General features: G+C 34.0%; 2 protein-coding genes across 3 annotated transcripts in view; one reads left to right on the top strand and one right to left on the bottom strand.

Annotated features, from left to right (window-relative positions):
• Window positions 1-983: 983 nt before the first annotated feature.
• Window positions 984-5,069, bottom strand: LOC106172390 (dnaJ homolog subfamily A member 1). Its single transcript, XM_013553074.2, has 6 exons — window positions 4,897-5,069; window positions 4,443-4,596; window positions 3,384-3,663; window positions 2,887-3,114; window positions 2,257-2,487; window positions 984-1,939 (listed from the first exon to the last, which is right to left on the bottom strand). The coding sequence occupies exons 2-6, from the start codon at window positions 4,572-4,574 to the stop codon at window positions 1,605-1,607; spliced, it is 1,206 nt and encodes a 401-aa protein (XP_013408528.1). The 5' UTR covers window positions 4,575-4,596; window positions 4,897-5,069; the 3' UTR covers window positions 984-1,604.
• Window positions 5,051-19,473, top strand: part of LOC106172389 (centrosomal protein of 78 kDa) — a 31,277-nt gene continuing 16,854 nt past the window's right edge. Inside the window, exons 1-6 of one of the 2 annotated variants that reach the window (XM_013553073.2) lie at window positions 5,051-5,176; window positions 6,510-6,678; window positions 6,825-6,925; window positions 7,309-7,478; window positions 7,972-8,044; window positions 8,303-8,406. In XM_013553073.2, the coding sequence (XP_013408527.2) occupies window positions 6,512-6,678; window positions 6,825-6,925; window positions 7,309-7,478; window positions 7,972-8,044; window positions 8,303-8,406 (615 nt within the window). In that variant the 5' untranslated portion in view covers window positions 5,051-5,176; window positions 6,510-6,511. Of the gene's footprint in view, window positions 5,177-5,756; window positions 5,782-6,509; window positions 6,679-6,824; window positions 6,926-7,308; window positions 7,479-7,971; window positions 8,045-8,302; window positions 8,407-19,473 lie in introns of those variants that run through there. The other variant, XM_087006180.1, reaches the window with a different exon arrangement.

Raw genomic sequence — 19,473 nt, 5'->3', positions numbered from 1 at the left:
TTGTCCAACAGTTTAAGGGATAAAAACTGTTCATTTTGGTAAAAAAGGAAATTCTTAGGGTAAACGATTTTACCAAACTTACCAATGGTTTATGAATCCATTCTGACATTTATTTTATTATTTTGTCTAAAAATGTTTTTTGTAATAATCTATTTTTGTTATAATCAATTATTTTTTCACATTTTATTTGGACAAAAATCACCCTTTTATAATTTGAATTTTGGGAAATCAGTTTGGACATTTTTCAATGGTAGATGTTGTATAGTAATGCAGGTGCATAAAAAAAGCCACACAATTTGGAATAATATTTTATTAATCTCATACATAAACAAGACATCAAACATTGATCCTTATACTGTATGTCCCCCAAAACATACACATGCATTTGATTTTCAACTTTTTTATATTCAGTTATGCGGTGACCGATTGATGTCTCTGCTATTCATATAAATTACTTTTGCAATTTATCAACTCTCTTTGTTCAATCCTGAAATGACCTTTGCCATCATTATGTTTGAATGGGTTTGAAGTGGTTGATAAAACATTTAAAAAATCATTTAGCAAAAATTTCCATCCGAGAGACTTGCAATTTTGGGGGGTATACTGCACAAGTACCCAAATAATGAGAAAATGGCATCTTTCATGCTTTTTATATCTTACCAAATATACATAAATTACAGTTTGTTCAGTGGAATATACCATTTTATGGTAAGGCCAGTTCTTATTAACAATGATCATAAATCATTTAGACATCTTCACAACTGCACATTTATTAGATTTAAATATAGATATTCATATTTCTACCCTAGATGTTTAAAAATGTATCTTATTTTCAAATCAATGTCAATTCCACTCACAATGAACTGACCTTAAAGTCCAGATACATGTTCAAACACCTGAATGGTCATAAGCTGGAAAATCCACAATAACATACAACTATTTCCACTGGAGGTGTGTGTGTGTATATATATATATATATATATATATATATATATGTGAAATCTTTGTCAATATACAACTTACTGAATGAGTAAAAACATGACTGAAATTCAAAATAGACCTCTTGTACTTTCTTTCCATAATTAATAACCCTAACAGCAATGCAGTGGTATATGAGAATCTGATGCAAGTTTTGTATTGCAACTAGGACAACCCTAAACAGTTTGCAACTTTAAAAGGTAGAGCAACTAATTATTCATACTACCAAAAGCTTGAATTTTCAGTTAGATTTCACAGTCCTGACTAATGAACTTAATTAAAATGTTGAAAGACACACACAATAAAATTATTCTTTGAAGAATTATTGTTGATAAAGTGTACAAGAACAGATATTGAAGTCACTGGAAAAACTAGACCAAGATGACCTTTTACTGAATATAATGAACAACTACTAATCCAATACGACTTTCACCTGTGTACATCTGCACTCACTGTGATCTTTTCTTGCTTTGGTTATACAATAAACTTACATACTGGTGTGTTAAATTTCCCTGTTAGGTACAGTGCATGCTTTTATTCAGGTTAAAAACTTACTTTGTCATACCACCACACACTTTCATATTCATATTAATATTATTACTCATAGCTGGTAATTCAACATCTCATCAATGACTAGCACACTGTACTCCTGGTCCATGTCCATGATGTGCGTCTTCATCATCAGAATCATAAGCCTCTCCTCTACTGTGGTGGGCACTACCATGCAGATGTGGATCAAACTCAACCAAATCACACTCCTCAGCATGGTCTGGTATTATCACCTCCTCTCGAGGAGGCAGAAGATGTTCCACCTTCTGAAGTTTCTCATGAGGAATGATGCCTGGCTTTGGGAATTTAACATCGAATTTTATTATCAAAAGTCCCTTTTCAAATGGATTTCTATGTGCGGGCATGCCTTCGTTCGGTATGCATTTCAAGTCCCCAGGTTTCACTACTTCACCTGCAAAATAAATATATCTTTAGCAGTTTAACTTTTCACGTCAAGTTGCTCTCCATGTACCAAGTAGTGTTAATTTCCATAATCAGTTTCGTAAAATTTCTTTGAAGCAATTTGCAATTTCAAAGATAGTCTGTATGAAAATGAGTAATTCCAAAGTGATAAGTTTAATTTGTTACAAAAGTGCAAGTCCCTTAGTTATTTGCAAAAAGGTTCTGCTAAAACGATATTTTTATCCATAAACATAGAACATTAAAAAAAGAGAGAGAAAAGAGGCAAGGTGTTTATAATCACCAATGACCCCCCTCATTCCTCCATACCTGGCAAAGAACTAATGACAAGTATCCTCTTATCCAAAGTCTCTATTGATTTCTTGAAACCACATAAAGCCTCCACCAGTTCTAAATCCATGTTCATTATCAAGTCATGGCTTTGCCTTTTAAATTTTGGATGGTCTTTTTGCTCCAGTATAATAATAATGTCCCCAGGTTCCAGTCCGGGCTCCTGGTCTCCCTCTCCAGTAAAGCGTACTTGCTGCCCATCTTTCATACCTGACAATTGTAAGCTCAAAATTCAGGCCACCAAATTGTGCTTTTTGGTCAACTAGTAAAATATGAAGATCAGACTAAAATGTTTTTTTTTTTTTTGATGTACACAAATTTCACAATTTAAAATAGTAATTGTATAACAGTGGTTATGAAAGTATGCAATTCTGCCAAGCTTCTTTATTATGTTCTGGAAAATCCAGGGTCTTTAATTTTATATAATTATATATAGAAACTTTAAGAAGTTTTTATTCCACTAGTATATAAATCAGACAAATTATTTTCTGTCCCTTGGGAAATGGTATACCATCTTAACAAAATGTTAACTGGAAGAGTTTATACAATAATCTTCTTCCTACTATTTTTTGTATACAAGAAACTAGATAATAAATCCCAAGTGCCTACCTTTGTCTATATGAACCTCCAGAATTTTCCTTTCCCTAACCACTTTCTTCCCCGAGCACTGTTTACACAGATCTTTAGCATTAATCTTCTCTCCCTGTCCCCTGCAGTTCTGGCAAACAGTCTGTATCTGCTGTACCATTCCTATGCCTAATCTCTGCACATGCACTTGCATGCCTGTGCCTTTACATGTTGTACATTGTTCTACAGCTCCTTTCTTGCCACCTCGACCTTAGAAATGTATAAATACTGTTACTTTGTATGGACTTTTTGGTGCACCATATTTCTGTACTCCAATTTATATTTTTATATTTTTATTTCAACTGTGCAAGTACTTGTATTTTTTGCTTTCCAGATCAGTCCAAAGAATTGGCACTATTCTACATTAACATGCCACCTCCACATAAACAAAAAAATTAATAAAATCATCAGGAAATAAAAATCACATGAAAATGTAAATACTACTAAGTCAATTTCTTCAATTAAATCAAGAACCCTACCTTCACATTTATTACAAATAACATTCTTCTGTAATGCTAACTTCCTTGTGGCTCCATTATAAAGATCTTCTAGACTGACGGACAGCTGATGTACAACATCTTTTCCTTTGTTAGGGCCTCGTCTTCTTCCTCCCCCACCAAACAACATGTCAAATATGTCCATAGGGTTGTGGAATTCACCTGCTCCTCCTGTCTTAATGCCCTCCTCACCACCTTTGTCATAAATTTCTCGTTTCTTTGGATCTGCCAACACCTCATAGGCTTGAGAAATTTGCTTGAACTGTAAGAAAATTTGCACTGAAATATATGGCTGGCAAATACTATAAATACATACTAATCATTATTAGAACATTTAAAAGGGAGTCCAAATAAGACAGATCAAGACCTAGTTCAGAAATGACAGGAATAATAAATTTATCTTCAATGCGAGAGTAGGGCCTATCTGAAAAGACTATGTTAGTAAAGACACTTTTGAGCACAAATAAACCCACCGGCTTAACAGAAATGTAAAATTCTAAATACTAGTACAAATTTCAACTCTTAGTACTAATGAAATAATCTGCTACTGCTGATTTTTTAAAACTTGAGCTGTCTTTTACCATACAAAACTTTTAAGTAAAACAACAAATGGTTTGAAAGTTATGAGTATGGATATATGGTGAACTGAGATAAAGAAGATAAGGACAGAATATATACATGTTCATACATACAGTAGTGAGTGTCTGTACAGAGGGAATGATACATGTGGGTAAATCTGCCAGAATGATACAGCAAATATTTGAATCCTTTATATGGTTAGAATCCAAACTAATCTTGAAAGTTTTACAACACATTTACTTTCATTATTATTTGAAACTTATTCATTCTAAGTTTCCTTCAGAAAAAGAAAGTAAAAGCAATATCAACGACAAAATGAATAAATTTGTTAAAACTTAAATGAAGAATTTAAACACTTCAGAGTGACAAGCCTCTACTTAAACACACAAAAGAGAAATAGAGTAAAAATTAATATGTAGATAACATGACAATCCATCATACAATAATCTTAACAGAACCTACCTTCTCTCCCTCATTTGGATTTTTATCAGGATGATATTTAAGTGCTAATTTTCTGTAGGCCTTCTTCAGCTCCGCATCTGAGGCATCGGGCTTGACACCTAGCAAATCATAATACTTGGTCTCCTTCACCATTGTGATAGTCTGTATGTACTGACTGGAAGACAGAACCCATAAAAATTCCAATTCAATTTTGTATTAGATTCGTTGGATCATTATAATATTCCACCTGATAATTTTCATTATCACAGAAAGGTACATGTACATGAATATCGAATCTTACTCATTTTTCAAGAAAATACAAAAAAATACTATATATAAAATATATTCTTTGTGTTACTATGCGCCACAAAACAATCACTAACTACCAGCACCACGCTTGATAAGAGTGTGACTGGCAAAATAAAAAATTATCGTCTAATTTAGATAGGACGGTGAAATAAGTGATAATGCTTACCAAAGTTGCGATCAGTCTCTTTGGTAGTTAAATCGTTGTCGTTCTTGTTAATGAAACAGTCTAACGCAAGACACTGAAATGTTCAATGGTTGTTCTGGACGCTGGGGGTTTTAACAATAATTTTCCAGAATGTGCTAAACACGCCGGAAAAGTGCGTCACGACACCACTTCCGGTACGGCATTGTGGGAAGAGTCAACCGGTCATTTCGAAGCACGCTTTCTTTGTTTATTTACAATTTATTCAGGTGATAATATAAGATTGATGGCTTCATATCTCAAGGTGAGAGCACAGGATGACAAACATATAAACATGATATTTGCATATAGTTTTTGGCAGTGTTAGTCACGATGGAACTATCAAAGTCTAAGTGTCTTCCGCTGTCATATTTTGCAAGCTTTCCTAAACAAGACTGCATCACTGTCATCAATCCATCAGTGTGGTAGGCTCGTTGGCTCGAACTTTAAACTTTAAACTGAGTATTACTTCGACACAATTTTTTTGTTTCATACTCTCTAAAAGTCTTTTATATCCTATGCATCAGTGATAATTAATTTTATTCAGAACCTGGGTAAGGAGTAACAAGAAAGAGATTTTACAGGATTTTCTATCCAAAAGGAATGAGAAAAAAATATGTATTTTAATAGCAAATCACTGTTTGACTTGCAAACTTTAAACTACATATACCCATGATTTGCATGAACAGGCGGGGTGTGTGTGGGCATTAATTTTAAGTGACTTTTAAGATTCCAAGTTTTGCTATTTTCAGTCCGTCATGTTCACCTTTCACTTAAAGGAGTACACAAGACACATTTGAAAATATTCCAAAGTAACAATTTGAATCTAATATCCTGCAAAGCTTGGACTATGTCCAAGTGCAAAGCTAGGTAGTACCAATCTTTTGTAATCCAGATAAACCCCTCAGATAAAAGTACATGAAGTTGATATTTTCTTCTGAAGTAACAGGTGATTTATGTGAATCATGAATAGTTAAGAACTCTGTCAATTGGAAATGGTACAAAATATTGAATGTACATGTAAATCTCTTTCTTGTTACTCCTTACCCAGGTTATAAATAAAAATATTACTGATGCATGGGAGAGGGGAAAATAACAATGTTCAGCAAGAGTCTGAAGTTCTCAGAGACTCTTTATTTCTCTCTCAGAGTCTCTCACTCTATCTATCCATGTATCCTCTACAATTTCAACTCAATCTCTCTTAAATACAAATTCTGCACCCACGGGGTCAATTCATTTTTGAATAACTAAATATTATTTCATTAAACACAGCTCTAGAATTATCAGGTGTGATGATTGAAAAGAGAATAAGGATAAAATCAGGTATAAAGTAAATAAAAGATTCAAGATATAATCTGGATAGGAAGTCGCAAGGTTCTAATAATGAACCTTGACAGGTAGGATGATCTCCATTAAGCTACCATAAGTTTTAATTGTAAACCATTTGGGTTGTGATCACCTACCTCCCAAAGCCTGTTAAAAGACTTGAAAACCTGAGGTAGTTAGATTCTAGATTTATTCAGAGGAATGATTGCCTGGTCAATTTTTTTCACTTTCAGTTATGGCATAACACAATTGAACTTTTATTTTTATTCCAGATATGCAGAGTGCTAACATGATAGAGAGTGTGAAGGTTAGGCAGAGAGGAGCCTATGACTTTGAGGCACACTATAACTATCTATGTGCACTACAGGATTCTGTGCCACTGCCAGCTGTGAAGGCACACCTGAGTGATGGGGTTCTGGATGTCAATGGAGACAGAGTCAGGTAGATTCTATGATACTCAACAATTTAAAATCCATCTTATTACCTTCAAGGCCTGGTCAGTAAGTTTACATACAGCCAATATGTATTATGCATTTTTGGTGCTCTTATTTATTAAAAGAAATTTTACACAATGTACCCTTTTGCAGGGCCAATGACTGGGTTCCCCTCTTAAACACATTGAGGATCAACAAAACCTTAGAGTTTATAGCTTTCAGAAGTTATTACAGACAGGTTGCAGATAAAACTGGTAAGTTATGTTTAATAGAGTTGTTTGACTTCAGTGTCAGATTTGTTAAAATCATTTTAGGCACATTTTATATAATATTTTATTTGCTTATGTAATTGTAAAAGTTAAAGGAGTACTATGAGACAACTTCTTATTTCAGTTAAAAGTTTTTAAGTTAAATGCCATATTGGTATGCTTAATATTAGGTATGTCTCTCTTCATTTTGTCCACCTGATGCCATTTAAAGGCAATGACATAATCATAGAAAACAAAAATGATGAAGGCTTTTCAGGGAAATAAGAATGCATATAAAACACCCAACTTAATCAAATACAGATAGAGACACAGACATATATAGAAAGATGGATATTTGTAGGATGCTTTCTAATCCTTTATTTTATCAGATCCCAGATCACAGGTACTTAAAAGAAAGACACCTGCCATCCGCTCCAAGGAGATCACATACCGACTGTGTAGGTCACTTCGGGAATGTCTGACTGTCACTCCATCACTGACCTGCCTCGAGCTGCAGGGATTACCTCTGAGAGAGAGGGACCTCACTGTGCTGGCTAAGGTATGGCCTTTTTCAGGTTGCTAATAAAGTGCATATCGTATATATTGCTGAGTCCTTTGATAGACCCATTTGACAAGTGTTTCTTTTCGTATAATTTTTTTCATAGTCATCTTGACTAGTAAAGAAACCTGATTTTGTATTGTTAGTAATGCAGCAGTTGAGTGGAAACTGTTTATATCAAAGAGACTAGATATAAAGTGCAGGGACTGCCCAATTCTCTTTGCTGAAATGAATGTGACTGCTTCAGTGGATTGAATAATAATTAATTCAGCATGTGGTTTTCTGTACAATAATCTCCAACTGTATAAGAGAGATTTGTTCAAAAATTTAAGTTTAAAGTAAGCCATTGCATGATTAAATGCTAATGATTTTGTCATAATCATAGGATTTAATATTGAAATGTCACAGACAGTATTTCATACATTTCCAACACATGTAAAATAGCATAAAATTAATATTGTTTTATATTTAAACAGATTTTTATCTTCTCCAGGGTATACTAAAGAACAGGACTTTGAATCACCTGTCACTTGAATACTGCCCTATAGGAGATGCTGGTTTGGAAAGTAAGACATTTGATGGATGAAATCCTGTGCATAATATTTTGAAACCAATCAGATAATATTTGATACATTTAAGTTAAAAGTTTACTGATAATTTTTAATTTTAGAATTATTGTTGAAAACACTTTCAAATATATATATATATATATACCTGTGTTATATCATTTACAGCAAAGCTGCCTTAACTGATGAAGTTATTTTAAGTTGAAAATGCTGTCTGTCAGTTTGATTATGAATACTTTCTTATTTACAATTGTTTAGTCCTGTGTAAGGCCATCAAGAACAGTGGAAACATTGCCTCTGTCAACTTCACAGGGTGTGGCATAACCTCCAAAGGAGCAGACATGTTTTCAAAGATAGTCAGGGTAATAAATTGTTTGTGATAAGTGTATAATTTAATTTCAATTATCTTTAGATCTTAGTGAATATATATTTAAGCCTTTTCAATAAAAACAGTGTTTATTTTTGAAGTTTACCTTCTTCTCTGACGGATTTTTATCCAGTCAGGATGAGTATTTACGAACAAAGTGAATTAATCTTCTAAAAGATTATTTAGATGTTCACTTTTTGGTCAAGAATTAGACATGGAATTGTTTAAAATGTCATTCCCACCCACTATGACTGATGGAAAAACTGATGAACTGGTAGAGGTCCACAACTGTCGGTTCAGAGAACTAAAAAAAGACCAATGATCTTAAACTACTCACTCAACCTATGATAAGACAGTTACTAACTGATTTGAAAGACCAAAACACATGTCAAGTTAAATTGGTATTTCTCTTTACTTTTCAATATATGCATCCACGTTTTTGGGGGGAATTTCCCATTTCCATATTATGTGTGCTGTCATTGGTTTCTTAGAGCCAATCACAGTTAGGTTTTGAATCAGACTTGTGGTCTATATAGTAAAGCATTGTTTCGGTGTTTGGTGTGGCAGGAGAAACGCACTGGACTGGTACCTTCACAAGAAAAATCAAGACCTAAAATGTTAAGGCTTATAAAAAGATAAGGGCTAATGGAAAATTTGAAGATCGGTGGAAGGTATGCTTTTTATACATACATACCACGGGGCTGATATCAAAACAAAAGGATTGCAGGGACCGATACAATGAATGAGACAGAGTGACTGCCACGTGCGGAAGATGGGCAGGAAATCAGCCAACTACTCAGAAAACCACTAACGCAAACGAAGATGATTGGACGGTGACCGCAATTAGGCAGTAAATGCGGGGAAAGTCCATTTTTTGATATCACCCCATGCGCGGTGATATCAGCGTGTTCTATTCAAAGTTAGGGGGTTTGGGTGGGGAACACGCACGATTTCCCTTTGTATGTATGACAAATAACGCACTGTTACCCCCTCGCCCGATATACACGATAGCACGCCTCGCTGGCGCTCGGCATGCTATCGTGATATCGGGCTCGTGGACAGTGCATTATTTACTACATATCATCAGTATAGACTGGACAGTTAAGTCATTGTTCATGCCTCTTCAGCATGCATGGCTCATGTTAAGATGCAGGTCAGTCTTCCAGAAGAAATGGGAGATGTAGCAGAAGAGAAGGAAAAGAATGATTTATTGAGGAAGATGGAACTGTTCAACATATTTATTTCAGATTCTCATGATGACAATTGCAGATGGCATGAATCTGCAACCTTTATTAATTTGGAACTTTGGAATTTTTACATGTGAGAACCATAAAAATATGCTCAACAAGTAGGACTGTATAATATATGCTGTTTCTGTACAAAGAAAACTAAGTAAATGAATAAAGGCAACATTGGCATTTGCTTTTCCGAAGTTTAATAGTTTTAACTGTAAAAAGTCATTCCGTGCAGTGGATTTCAATATACTAATTAAAAACAGATTTTCCTGGTGTTTTATTTCTGGTATTCTAGAGCAATTCATAGTTAGTTATCTGTGTATATATGAATATGCATATAACTTTACAGCATCATTGAATATCGAAGTATAAGAGTGTTTGTGTGTGTGTAGGTCATATAATATGACTTTAATTTTCAGAAATCCAAAAAAGAATTATACATGCTAAAAAGCTGAATTTGTCTAAATATAGATATTGAAATAAAGATATATATAATATGGATACTAATAGAAACTCTGTAAAAAATTGGATCAGTAGAGTTTCATGATGGCTGGTAGATATTTTGACCTGCTGGTCTGAAGGACTAGCAAAAGACCAGTATTTCTTCCTGAAGTTTCCCTGTGTTTATCTATTAAGATTTTTAAAAACATTTTTTCAGTGTGAAGGTTAATTTCAATTGCATTCCTATTTAAGTAGCTCCTTATAGATTGGATTCAAGTCAAAAGGTGTCAGCACTTGCAAATAGTATTACTGATCCTAGAATGATAGTTAAGAAATGATTTGTCTCTTGGGAATTCAAGTTAAAGATAAGGCTTATTGCATAGAAGTAGGAGTTGTGTTTTATCTAGAGCATTAATTATCAATTGCAAACAAGTGGAAAAGAAGGGATTTAGATGTTGGAATGATTTGAAAAAAATATCAGCAATGTAGTTAATATTCTGTCAGTAAATCCATGAGTTTTTCCTAGCAAGATCAAATTAATATTAGAATAAAACGTAAAATTGCACACATTAATTTATCAACAGCTATATTTTTACTTGGCAACATGATTTTTTTTTCATTTGTCAGATGTATAGCACTTCGTGTGAACCAGAAGTTAACTATACTAGAGCACTGTTTCAAAAAGATTCAGCTAAGTACTATTTAAATAAAAGTCACATGCAACATGTTCTCTGAATGAAATAGGATTATGTTTTAGATATAGGTATGATATGTCCATAACATTCTCATTTTGTACTGCATTTGATCTGGGATATACAGACTGGTGAAGATATTGTTTTTACAAAACACTATTGGCAAATCCAAAGCAGTTATCAATCTAAACCCTGGTCCATCAGTTAAATATGTGGTCAGCTGTTCATTTTTGGAATTGGCAAGCACTGCCTTAGATCCAGAAGTTTTAACCAGCTTGATTACAAGTAAGACCACTGGTGCCATTCTGAGCTAAACAGATTCATGGAGACTTGTATGAAAGCGCTCATTCTAGTTTCCAAGAAACCACTGTTAATGTCTGAAATGCTCGAGGCAAGATAAGCGATGAAATATGAAATCACACGGTGATTAATGCCTTTAAATAGATTTGTAATTTGTAGTTATGGATAAATGCAAAAAGCCATGATAAAGTAGAACAACCTGCCAGATGCAAATCCTGTGTTTCCAGCTTGTATCCAGCCTTATCATGCCAATAGATTCTGCTTATTTGCAACAAACAGAACAGTCATGTACTTAATACATTTGCAGTTTTATTTCAGAGAATTTTTCAGAAAAGGGGCAAACATTTGGTAAAATTCAGCATTATTTAATTGTTGGATTTGAAAAGGTGAATATAAATTGACTGTTGAATACATTGAATGTTGAAACTCAGAATAGATAACTTTTGGTCTACATTATGAATGATACTTAAAATATCTGTAGACCTTCCATCTTGGTGGTTTACTTAGGTTGCCTTTCATTTTCACTTTCCTTTAGACAATGAGGGCATCAGACTGTGACATATGGTTTGAAACACCTTGGAAAATTAATGGACTGCTTTCCAGTCCGTAATCTCTTGTGGGCTTCTTGTTGATGTATTTTTAACATGATTTAAAGTGCTTTTTTTCTTCAGCATATTTCTTTTTTTTCAGGTTTTGTGAGATAATGTTTGAGAGAAATGACTTTATGATATGATTTATAAAGTGTTGATAGTTGATAGCAGGAAGAGTGCTTGGATACATTTGAGAGGCATGACAGGAAATAAAGCAACTGGCCCAGTGATTCTCATAGAATTCATTTTGGTTTTCATGAAAAAGAGTTCAAAATAGGATTTGTTTCTGTTTAAAACTTAATATTTATATTTGAAATGTCTGTACTACTTGTTAGATTTCATGTATGATACTATTCCTTGTGGTGAAGCTAGGATGTTTTGTGTTACCAAATGTTTTCATTTTTTTACCGAACCAGTGTACTTTTGCAAAGATATATTATCCTTTTAGTGATTTAGCATTTTCATTTTAACATGAGCTTGGGTATGTTTTACATTAGAAACCCTGAAGTGAAGGTTTTCCATGTAGTGAGAGAAAAGAAAGAGAAAATTTCCAGTGTAACATTTGAATTAACTGCATGTTATTTTTCACGTAGATAATGTTATTTGGTTTTGCAAGATTGCCAATACTGAATGAGTTGATGAATTATTTATCGTGCTGTTTACAATAGAAAAGAATAAAAAGAAAGAAAATACATCAAAATGAGTTTGATACTTGTAAGTAAGCTGAGTGTTGACAACTCTGGTGATGATATTTTATAATGATGTTAGGTATATTCCTGATGATGTGCTGAGTATTCATGGCTCCTTTTCCCTTATTTTTTTCAAGATATTAACTATTCTTCAATGAATTATTCATACTACATAAGTACTTGCTAGCAGTAACTTGATGCTGTTTTTCCTTTTAATGCATTCTCAATTTCCTATGTAAGGGATTATCCATTCCAAGCTAATGAATTTAGTTGAAAGGGGATATATCCATGATTTAGTAGTTGGATTTTCAAGCTATTAAATGTTAGTAACTATTCTGAAAGTTAAAGGGATAATAACTGTTCGTTTTGGCCAAAAAATGAATTTTCCTGGAGAAAACAACAACTTTCCCATACTTACCAATGGTTAACAAATCCATTTCTACATTCAAAGTTAGTCCCTGGTTTTATTCTAAAAAGTTTGGTTTTAGAGTGTAGCCATCTATGGAGGTCATGTGGTCTGATGACAAGCTCAGATATCAGAATAATAGCTGTAACTGCCGTTTTTGTGGTAAAACAGAATATATTATATTTCTATGAGCTGTTTACAATGTTTTTATTGTGAATTATAGATCTCATACGAAGAGTTACTATCCCTTTAAAAGATTGTTCAGCCAAACAGACCTTCCCATATATGATAGATGTAATATTTATAATTAAATGAAAACAAAGTTTGAAACAAAGGCAACCATATAATTTTTCCAATGATGTGCAATGGTAGAAAATTCCTTAACATATGAGTAGCTTACTCAAAATATTTCCCTGGAGCATCCTTTAAAAGATTAGAAAGTTTTTTAATCCAAATTGAAGATGACTCGAGGGTGACACCAACACCTTTTTTGTTATGCCTAATGGAAGTCATAAATGAATTTTGGGAACATTAGTGCATGAAAAACTGTCTGCACTATGCTATTGTGTGCGTGGTATTTTCTTCATGGTGATAACATTATATGTGTCCTAAGAATAACAATCATATAATTAGCTAGCCTCTCTAAAAGCACAGGATGCTTTTAAAATATAATTTACTTGACAGTCTATGAGGCTTCTGCTGTTGTGTCATCTACTTCTCTTAAGGCCTTTTCAGCTAGCTGATGACTACTTTGAACCGATTTGGAAGACAGTGCCGCTGATATCCAACAAAATTGCTTATATTTCATGGACTTTCACAACTGGAACTGGTTACTGTACCATTTTCTTTAGCCAAATAGCTGTTTTTTTTAGCCAAATTTAAACTGTGACTGAACTTGATAATACTTTGGTCAGAAAATTTCGAATATTTGTCATTTCCCTAAAGCAACTAAGAATGCAAAATGTTCATCCTATATACATATATATATAAAGATTTCTCCACTACCTTCCCTACTATGTGATCACTCTTGAAAACCTCTTTTACTGCAGTTTTCACGATTGATGTGCCACAAACCAATCAAATTTATTTCTTGGAATGTCAAAAATCCAATGAGATGATAAATATTGAGTCACATGAATTTGATTGATGCATGCTCGGCATGTCGATGAGGTAAACGGATGGAATACATGAAACAGGGTCACGTATAGATCACACAATGATCCGCGTGTTATTGATTGTGCTAGCTGTCCCATTGCAGTAGGTGGAAGTAGTATGACTGGAAACGTTTAAGTTATTTGTTTTGTGAAGGTGAAGTGCAGGAAAACTTCAGATATTTGCTTCTTAAACCAGTTTTACCACCATACCTGTTCGCGTCAAATGAGATCTATGCCTGTAGTAAGTCCAGAGAACATTAAATAGAACAAGAATGAATCAAATTCTAGTATCTCACTGCATTGTACCATCACAAACCAATTTTTAATCAAAAATATCAAAGATACAATCAAAGGGTGTATTCCCAGAGATTTAGATCGATCCAGGAATTAAGATTTAGATCGACCTAACTTCCTGGGGGTTCACGCTAAATTGCAGTCAGCCGAGCGCGCACCATAGTTAATTACCCCCTTACAGCCTTCAGTAGGCAGGAAAGACGCTTAAGCCGGCTAAGCTGAAAGTAATTTAGTGAGACTCCCCACAGGGATAGATCGATCTAATATCTATGGAAATGGGGTCAAAGAACATAAATAAAAAGCAGTCTTATAAAACTATTTTCAAAAATTCTAAATTTGTGAAACTAGCTTATGTATCTAATGTATTCTAAATTCATAAGAGGTGAGAGAAGCAGTGCTTATGATAGTAACTGATCATCCGAGGGTAACATAAGCAAATTAAGCATAAGGAGTCCACAATTTAAGCAATATAAATGAGGTGAAATTTTTCATCATTTTCCACGATTGTTCTATGATAGAGTGAGAGAAATCTTTATAATCCAATTATCTGAGTGTGCATGTTGTTATCATTTCAGATCTGAATTTTGGTATAAATTTAAGTCTAAAGTTTTAAGTGCAGTATCAGGTATGAAGGTATTGGTACAGTATCAGCTCTGAAGGTATTGGTACAGTATCAGTTATGAAAGTAATGAGACAATATCAGCTCTAAAGGTATGGGCACAGTAAAGATATGGATCTGTTGGTACATTGATCTTAAGTATTGGTATAGTATTAGGTCTGAAGTTGTTGGTACAGTATCAGGTCTGAGGGTATTGGTACAGTAGTGCTGGGTACAGTATCAGCTCTGAAGGTATTGGTACAGTATTAGGTATGAAGATATTGATACATATCAGCTCTGAAAGTATTGGTGTAGTGCCAGGTCTTAAATTGTTGGTACAGTAGCAGTTTTGAAGGTATTAGTACAGTATCAAGTCTGAAGTTGTCTTTGTCTGAACAGACATTTTGTTTTTGGCCCATTCTTGATCAGAATTTTCCTTTTCTTTTTTTTTCTTTTAAATTACATGCACTAACAGCTTTTTTGCGTGAGTATGGCTTTCTTCTTTGCAGTTCAGGAAATTAACGGAAGCCTCCATGAAGCCTCCAGAAACAGACAGACTGAATGTAGTGCCAGTTTAGTTATTAAATGCTGTTTTATAAGCTAGGGTGTATCTTTGTGTTGTACGTGTTTGTTATTAATGTCTGCATTAGAATATGATCACTATTGTGATCTCTGAGCTATCTTGATGATTGAGGAACACAGTGATATTTTTTTGTCACCTGAGGATATATTTGTGTTGACCACTGAACTGATTAATTGATGAAGTCAGATGTGAAAGTCTGTTATTTCTGTTATTACATTTTCATGTTTGCGGCATATCTTTTCATACTGTACAAGTGTCAGTGCATCCATTATACATGAAACATTCAGACTCTTGAACATGTTTTTTGACAGTTACAAGGTGGCACATATTGATTGCTTTTCTTGTACAGATGTGTATCATATATCTTATGTATATATGAATTATTATTGTTGTTGTTTTAGTTATTCCTTGAAAAGCTATGGTTTCCTTAAAGGATGAGGGTTAACATTGATACTGAGGTCAGCATGAAGTGGGAGAAATCTGAATATTGCAGAGGATGTCTAGAAATGCACTTGAGTCTGGATATTTGAGGAACTGGTGATATTGAATGTGGAATAGACAATGTGCATTTAGCTGCAACCAAGTAGTAAACCTCTGAAATTTACAGTCACTTTGATAATGAGCCTCTGGTTTGTTTTTCATTTCTCCTCCTCCCCCATCATGATTTTACCATGATAAAACTTTTGATAAGCTGCAAGAAATGTTGTTTTTGTGTAAGATTGTGGTATTGTATAAAGTGACTTTCAGAAATGTAATTCATTTTTCTGAAAGTTTAAGTGTTTGTTTTTGTCTGATAGGGGATTGCATGAGCTGTCATCACTTATCAGTCTTGGAATTAATATCATTGAAGAGCATCCAGTTTATGGACATTGGCATGGAATCAGATGTACATTTAATGCATGAACCAAGAAGAAATAACATTACCAGTGTTTTCCTAGACCAAACACAGCAAAAGATTAGTTAATTTGCATGGAGAATGCCAGATTGCAAAATTGGTTTTTGTGTCGCCTTGATTCCATTGCCTGACTGGGTTAATTAAAGTGGCAAGATGGATTTTGTCTGTAGACCTACGGCCTAAATCACATTTCCTTATCAAAGCTCCAGGCTCATTTAAAAAGAAAAAGCTTAGATCCTGCGTTGCACAACATCTAACTTTGTTATTTGGCATGCCCCAAGTGGGAGTGCAGATAGATCAATGAAAAATTATGGTCAAGTTATCAATCAGTGGCCTTTTCTGGATTTCTGCGTAAAGGTTTTAAGCCCTTGGAGGGACACCTAGAGTAAATTACCAAGAATGCACAGGGACCAGTTTGTATGTCGCATTATCCAGCTGTAAGATCTTTTCTATTTTGTTTTAGATTTTATGAAGAAAAAAATAATAAATGGTGAATGTCAGACACCTCAGGCATTGTTGTACAATTCTGCGTAACAGGATTCTTGCAGTACTGTTTTATATAAAATTATTGTTCCTCACTTGGACTTTGCAGAGCACATCTGCAAGTTTCTTTCTTTTTTTTTTTTTTTATTTATTGGTGAACTTTTGGAAGACATTACTTTAATTCTATATATTTAGTTTTAGTTTGCTATGTTGTATGAAAGACTTATTTTGTCTGGAAAATAGCAAAAATATTCCCCAACTTACATTATTTTAAGGTGTCAGCAGAAGAACAAGGCAAGGTAGCTGCGGGGTCACTCTATATCTGGGATTAAATTTCTTTTAGTCATACTGTTGGATAATCTTGGCAAAAAATAAAAAAAAAAAAAACATTTGGCAAAAGGTGGTAGAATATTTTACATTTTCTTTATTTTCTTTAACCAATTGCAATCAGAGTATGTTTAGCATTTAGCTTAAAATTGGCTATGCTGGAGTGAGTCCAGAGACCCAAAGCACACCTTCTGACAGCAGGAAAATGCAACAATCAGTGCCCAATATATAGTAAAGTGTTTCATGTCAGAAGTAATGCTAGATGGTAAAGGGAAGGGAAAACATACATTTGACAAGCCCATAGCAATAATTATAAAGAACCTATTTCCCAGTTGCTTGTCTTCAGTAAGATTTAGAAGTAAAAGTCATTAGTAGTCTTGGTCACTTGGGCATTCTTGAATTCTAGAGGTTGTGCTTGCTTTGATTATACATGTAAAGGTCCGTTTGTACAAGGCTTATTTCCCCGAATTGAAAAATAAATTTTCTATAATGCCCTGTTCTATCTGTATGGTGATGATGTGACCATTGCACAGCATTTGACTGTGGTCCTGTGTGGTTCATTCCATAGTCAGTTATTCATAGCTTGCTCAGAAGTGTGTGAAAATAAATATTTTCCTAATTTCTTAGCTTCTGAATTGATAAGGGCAACTGTTGTCTCCAAGGAAAAGTGAGTGCCCCTAACTTCCTGATGGCTACATTCTTCTTTGGTGTCGAAGATTAGAGTATGGTGTCACGCACTTGGATCTATGCAGTCTGTTTAGCATGCCCATGCAAGAAAATATTTCATATATTGCTTAAATCTATGAATACAGGAAGCCTTTTTATGTTATGTTTATGTTAACATTTTGAAGAGGGAAAGGGGATAGGTGCATAAGATATTTTGAAGGAGCCTATCTCAGATCTAAAAATTACACCCACTTTTAGATATGGAATTTTGACCAAAAAGGAAATTTTTACAGAAGTTGTGCATTCCCCAAGCTAAGAGCAGCTGCAGAAAATCAAAGCCCACTGGGAATATAATGTTTTTAGGGAAAAAATGATCATAGAAAAAAAACCAGCAATTTTTTCATTTGCTTCAGAGGAGCTTTTCTTTGAATATTTGCTGTCTTTGCCAGAATCTTCTTTAGTCTCTCAAGGCCCAGATAACTGCATTTTTCCATTATCTCTTACGGTAACAAAGTTAGAATAATATGGCTAATGTGGTTATTAATGTTGATAATAAAAGAATGATGAAGTGGTGTCATTTTTCCATTACCTTACCGAAGAACTTGGACAGGTTTATATTATCATAAGAATTTAACTTGGAAATGATGGTGATGTTGTCCACATGGGCAACCATTCTTTTGTTTGTTGATGATCATCATGGTAGCCTAAAATTTTAAAAGATTTAACTTAGAAAGAATTTTTCTTTCAGTGTTAATAAAGTATAAGCTCATCTTGGTAGCAAACTGATGAAACATAATTTAATATGTCTCCTTGGGGAGTGAGGGTTGGGGATAAGTTAGATATTTAAATAAAATATGTTTGTGCATGTCAATGTGTGTGTTTAATTTTACTTGATTATTCAAACTGGAATTAAATGTACTATTTATTATTTCCATGAAATCCTCAAATTTAAAGTTCACAAGCTCTGTGACATTTCCAGGGGTCAAGGAATTGGTAACCTTAACTTTGATAAAATGTTATAAAGGGAAAACCCTTGAGGGGCTCTTTTTTACCATCTGAACACAAACTTAACCACTGCTAGCCTGCTTTAAACATTAAAGTGATGTATAGATATTAAAAGAATACCCCAGGGACATTTTTTTAAGTTAGTTGTACAAACCTATAGGTATTTTCTATCACTGTGAATCAATAAAAATGATTCAATTGTTCCTTTTTGTTTTCATTCAAATAGATATACAGAGAATTTACTGAAACAGCTCCCCCTTTGTAAGCAGCCATTTTAGGCTCAAATCAAACCTGTAATGCAGTGTACTTCAACAAACTCATATAAATCTGCCTGTCACAATGCCACAGTATAAGGTGGATGGGTGTTCAAGTCCACATGGGTCAAATTATTTAAAGGAAAAAAGGCTTTTATCAAATTTCCAATGCTAAAAAACTTCTTGAAGAAAGGAAATTAGTGACACAATGGTTACAAGTTACAAAATTGAAGCACATTTGATTATTATAAAGTTGTATAAGAAAATCACTGAGCCATAGGGGCCATTCGGAATAAAAGATCCAAGTATCACCTGATCCAAGGATTAAATATGGCGGCCCCTACGTGAAAGAAAGACCACTTAATCCTGTTTCAATTTCTGATCTCCAGTGCTCGAGAGGTGCATAGCAGAGTCTGTTTCCCCTCCAGAGGAGTCTTTTGGCTTGTTCCC

The sequence above is a fragment of the Lingula anatina genome, chromosome 2 (genome assembly GCF_051362555.1).
Source record: "Lingula anatina isolate TDL-2025a chromosome 2, LinAna3.0, whole genome shotgun sequence".
In the NCBI taxonomy this organism is placed as follows: Eukaryota; Metazoa; Brachiopoda; class Lingulata; order Lingulida; family Lingulidae; genus Lingula; species Lingula anatina.
This window is presented reverse-complemented; position numbering and strand designations above follow the sequence as displayed.

What these genes read in the sequence shown, in the direction of transcription:
- LOC106172390 (XM_013553074.2), bottom strand. Translation starts at nt 4,574, where the DNA reads ATGGTGAAGGAGACCAAGTATTATGATTTGCTAGGTGTCAAGCCCGAT. An exon ending in ATCCAAATGAGGGAGAGAAG is followed by an intron (nt 3,664 to 4,442) that starts GTAGGTTCTGTT and finishes ATTTTCTTACAG; the next exon opens with TTCAAGCAAATTTCTCAAGC. An exon ending in TGTCATTAGTTCTTTGCCAG is followed by an intron (nt 1,940 to 2,256) that starts GTATGGAGGAAT and finishes TTTATTTTGCAG; the next exon opens with GTGAAGTAGTGAAACCTGGG.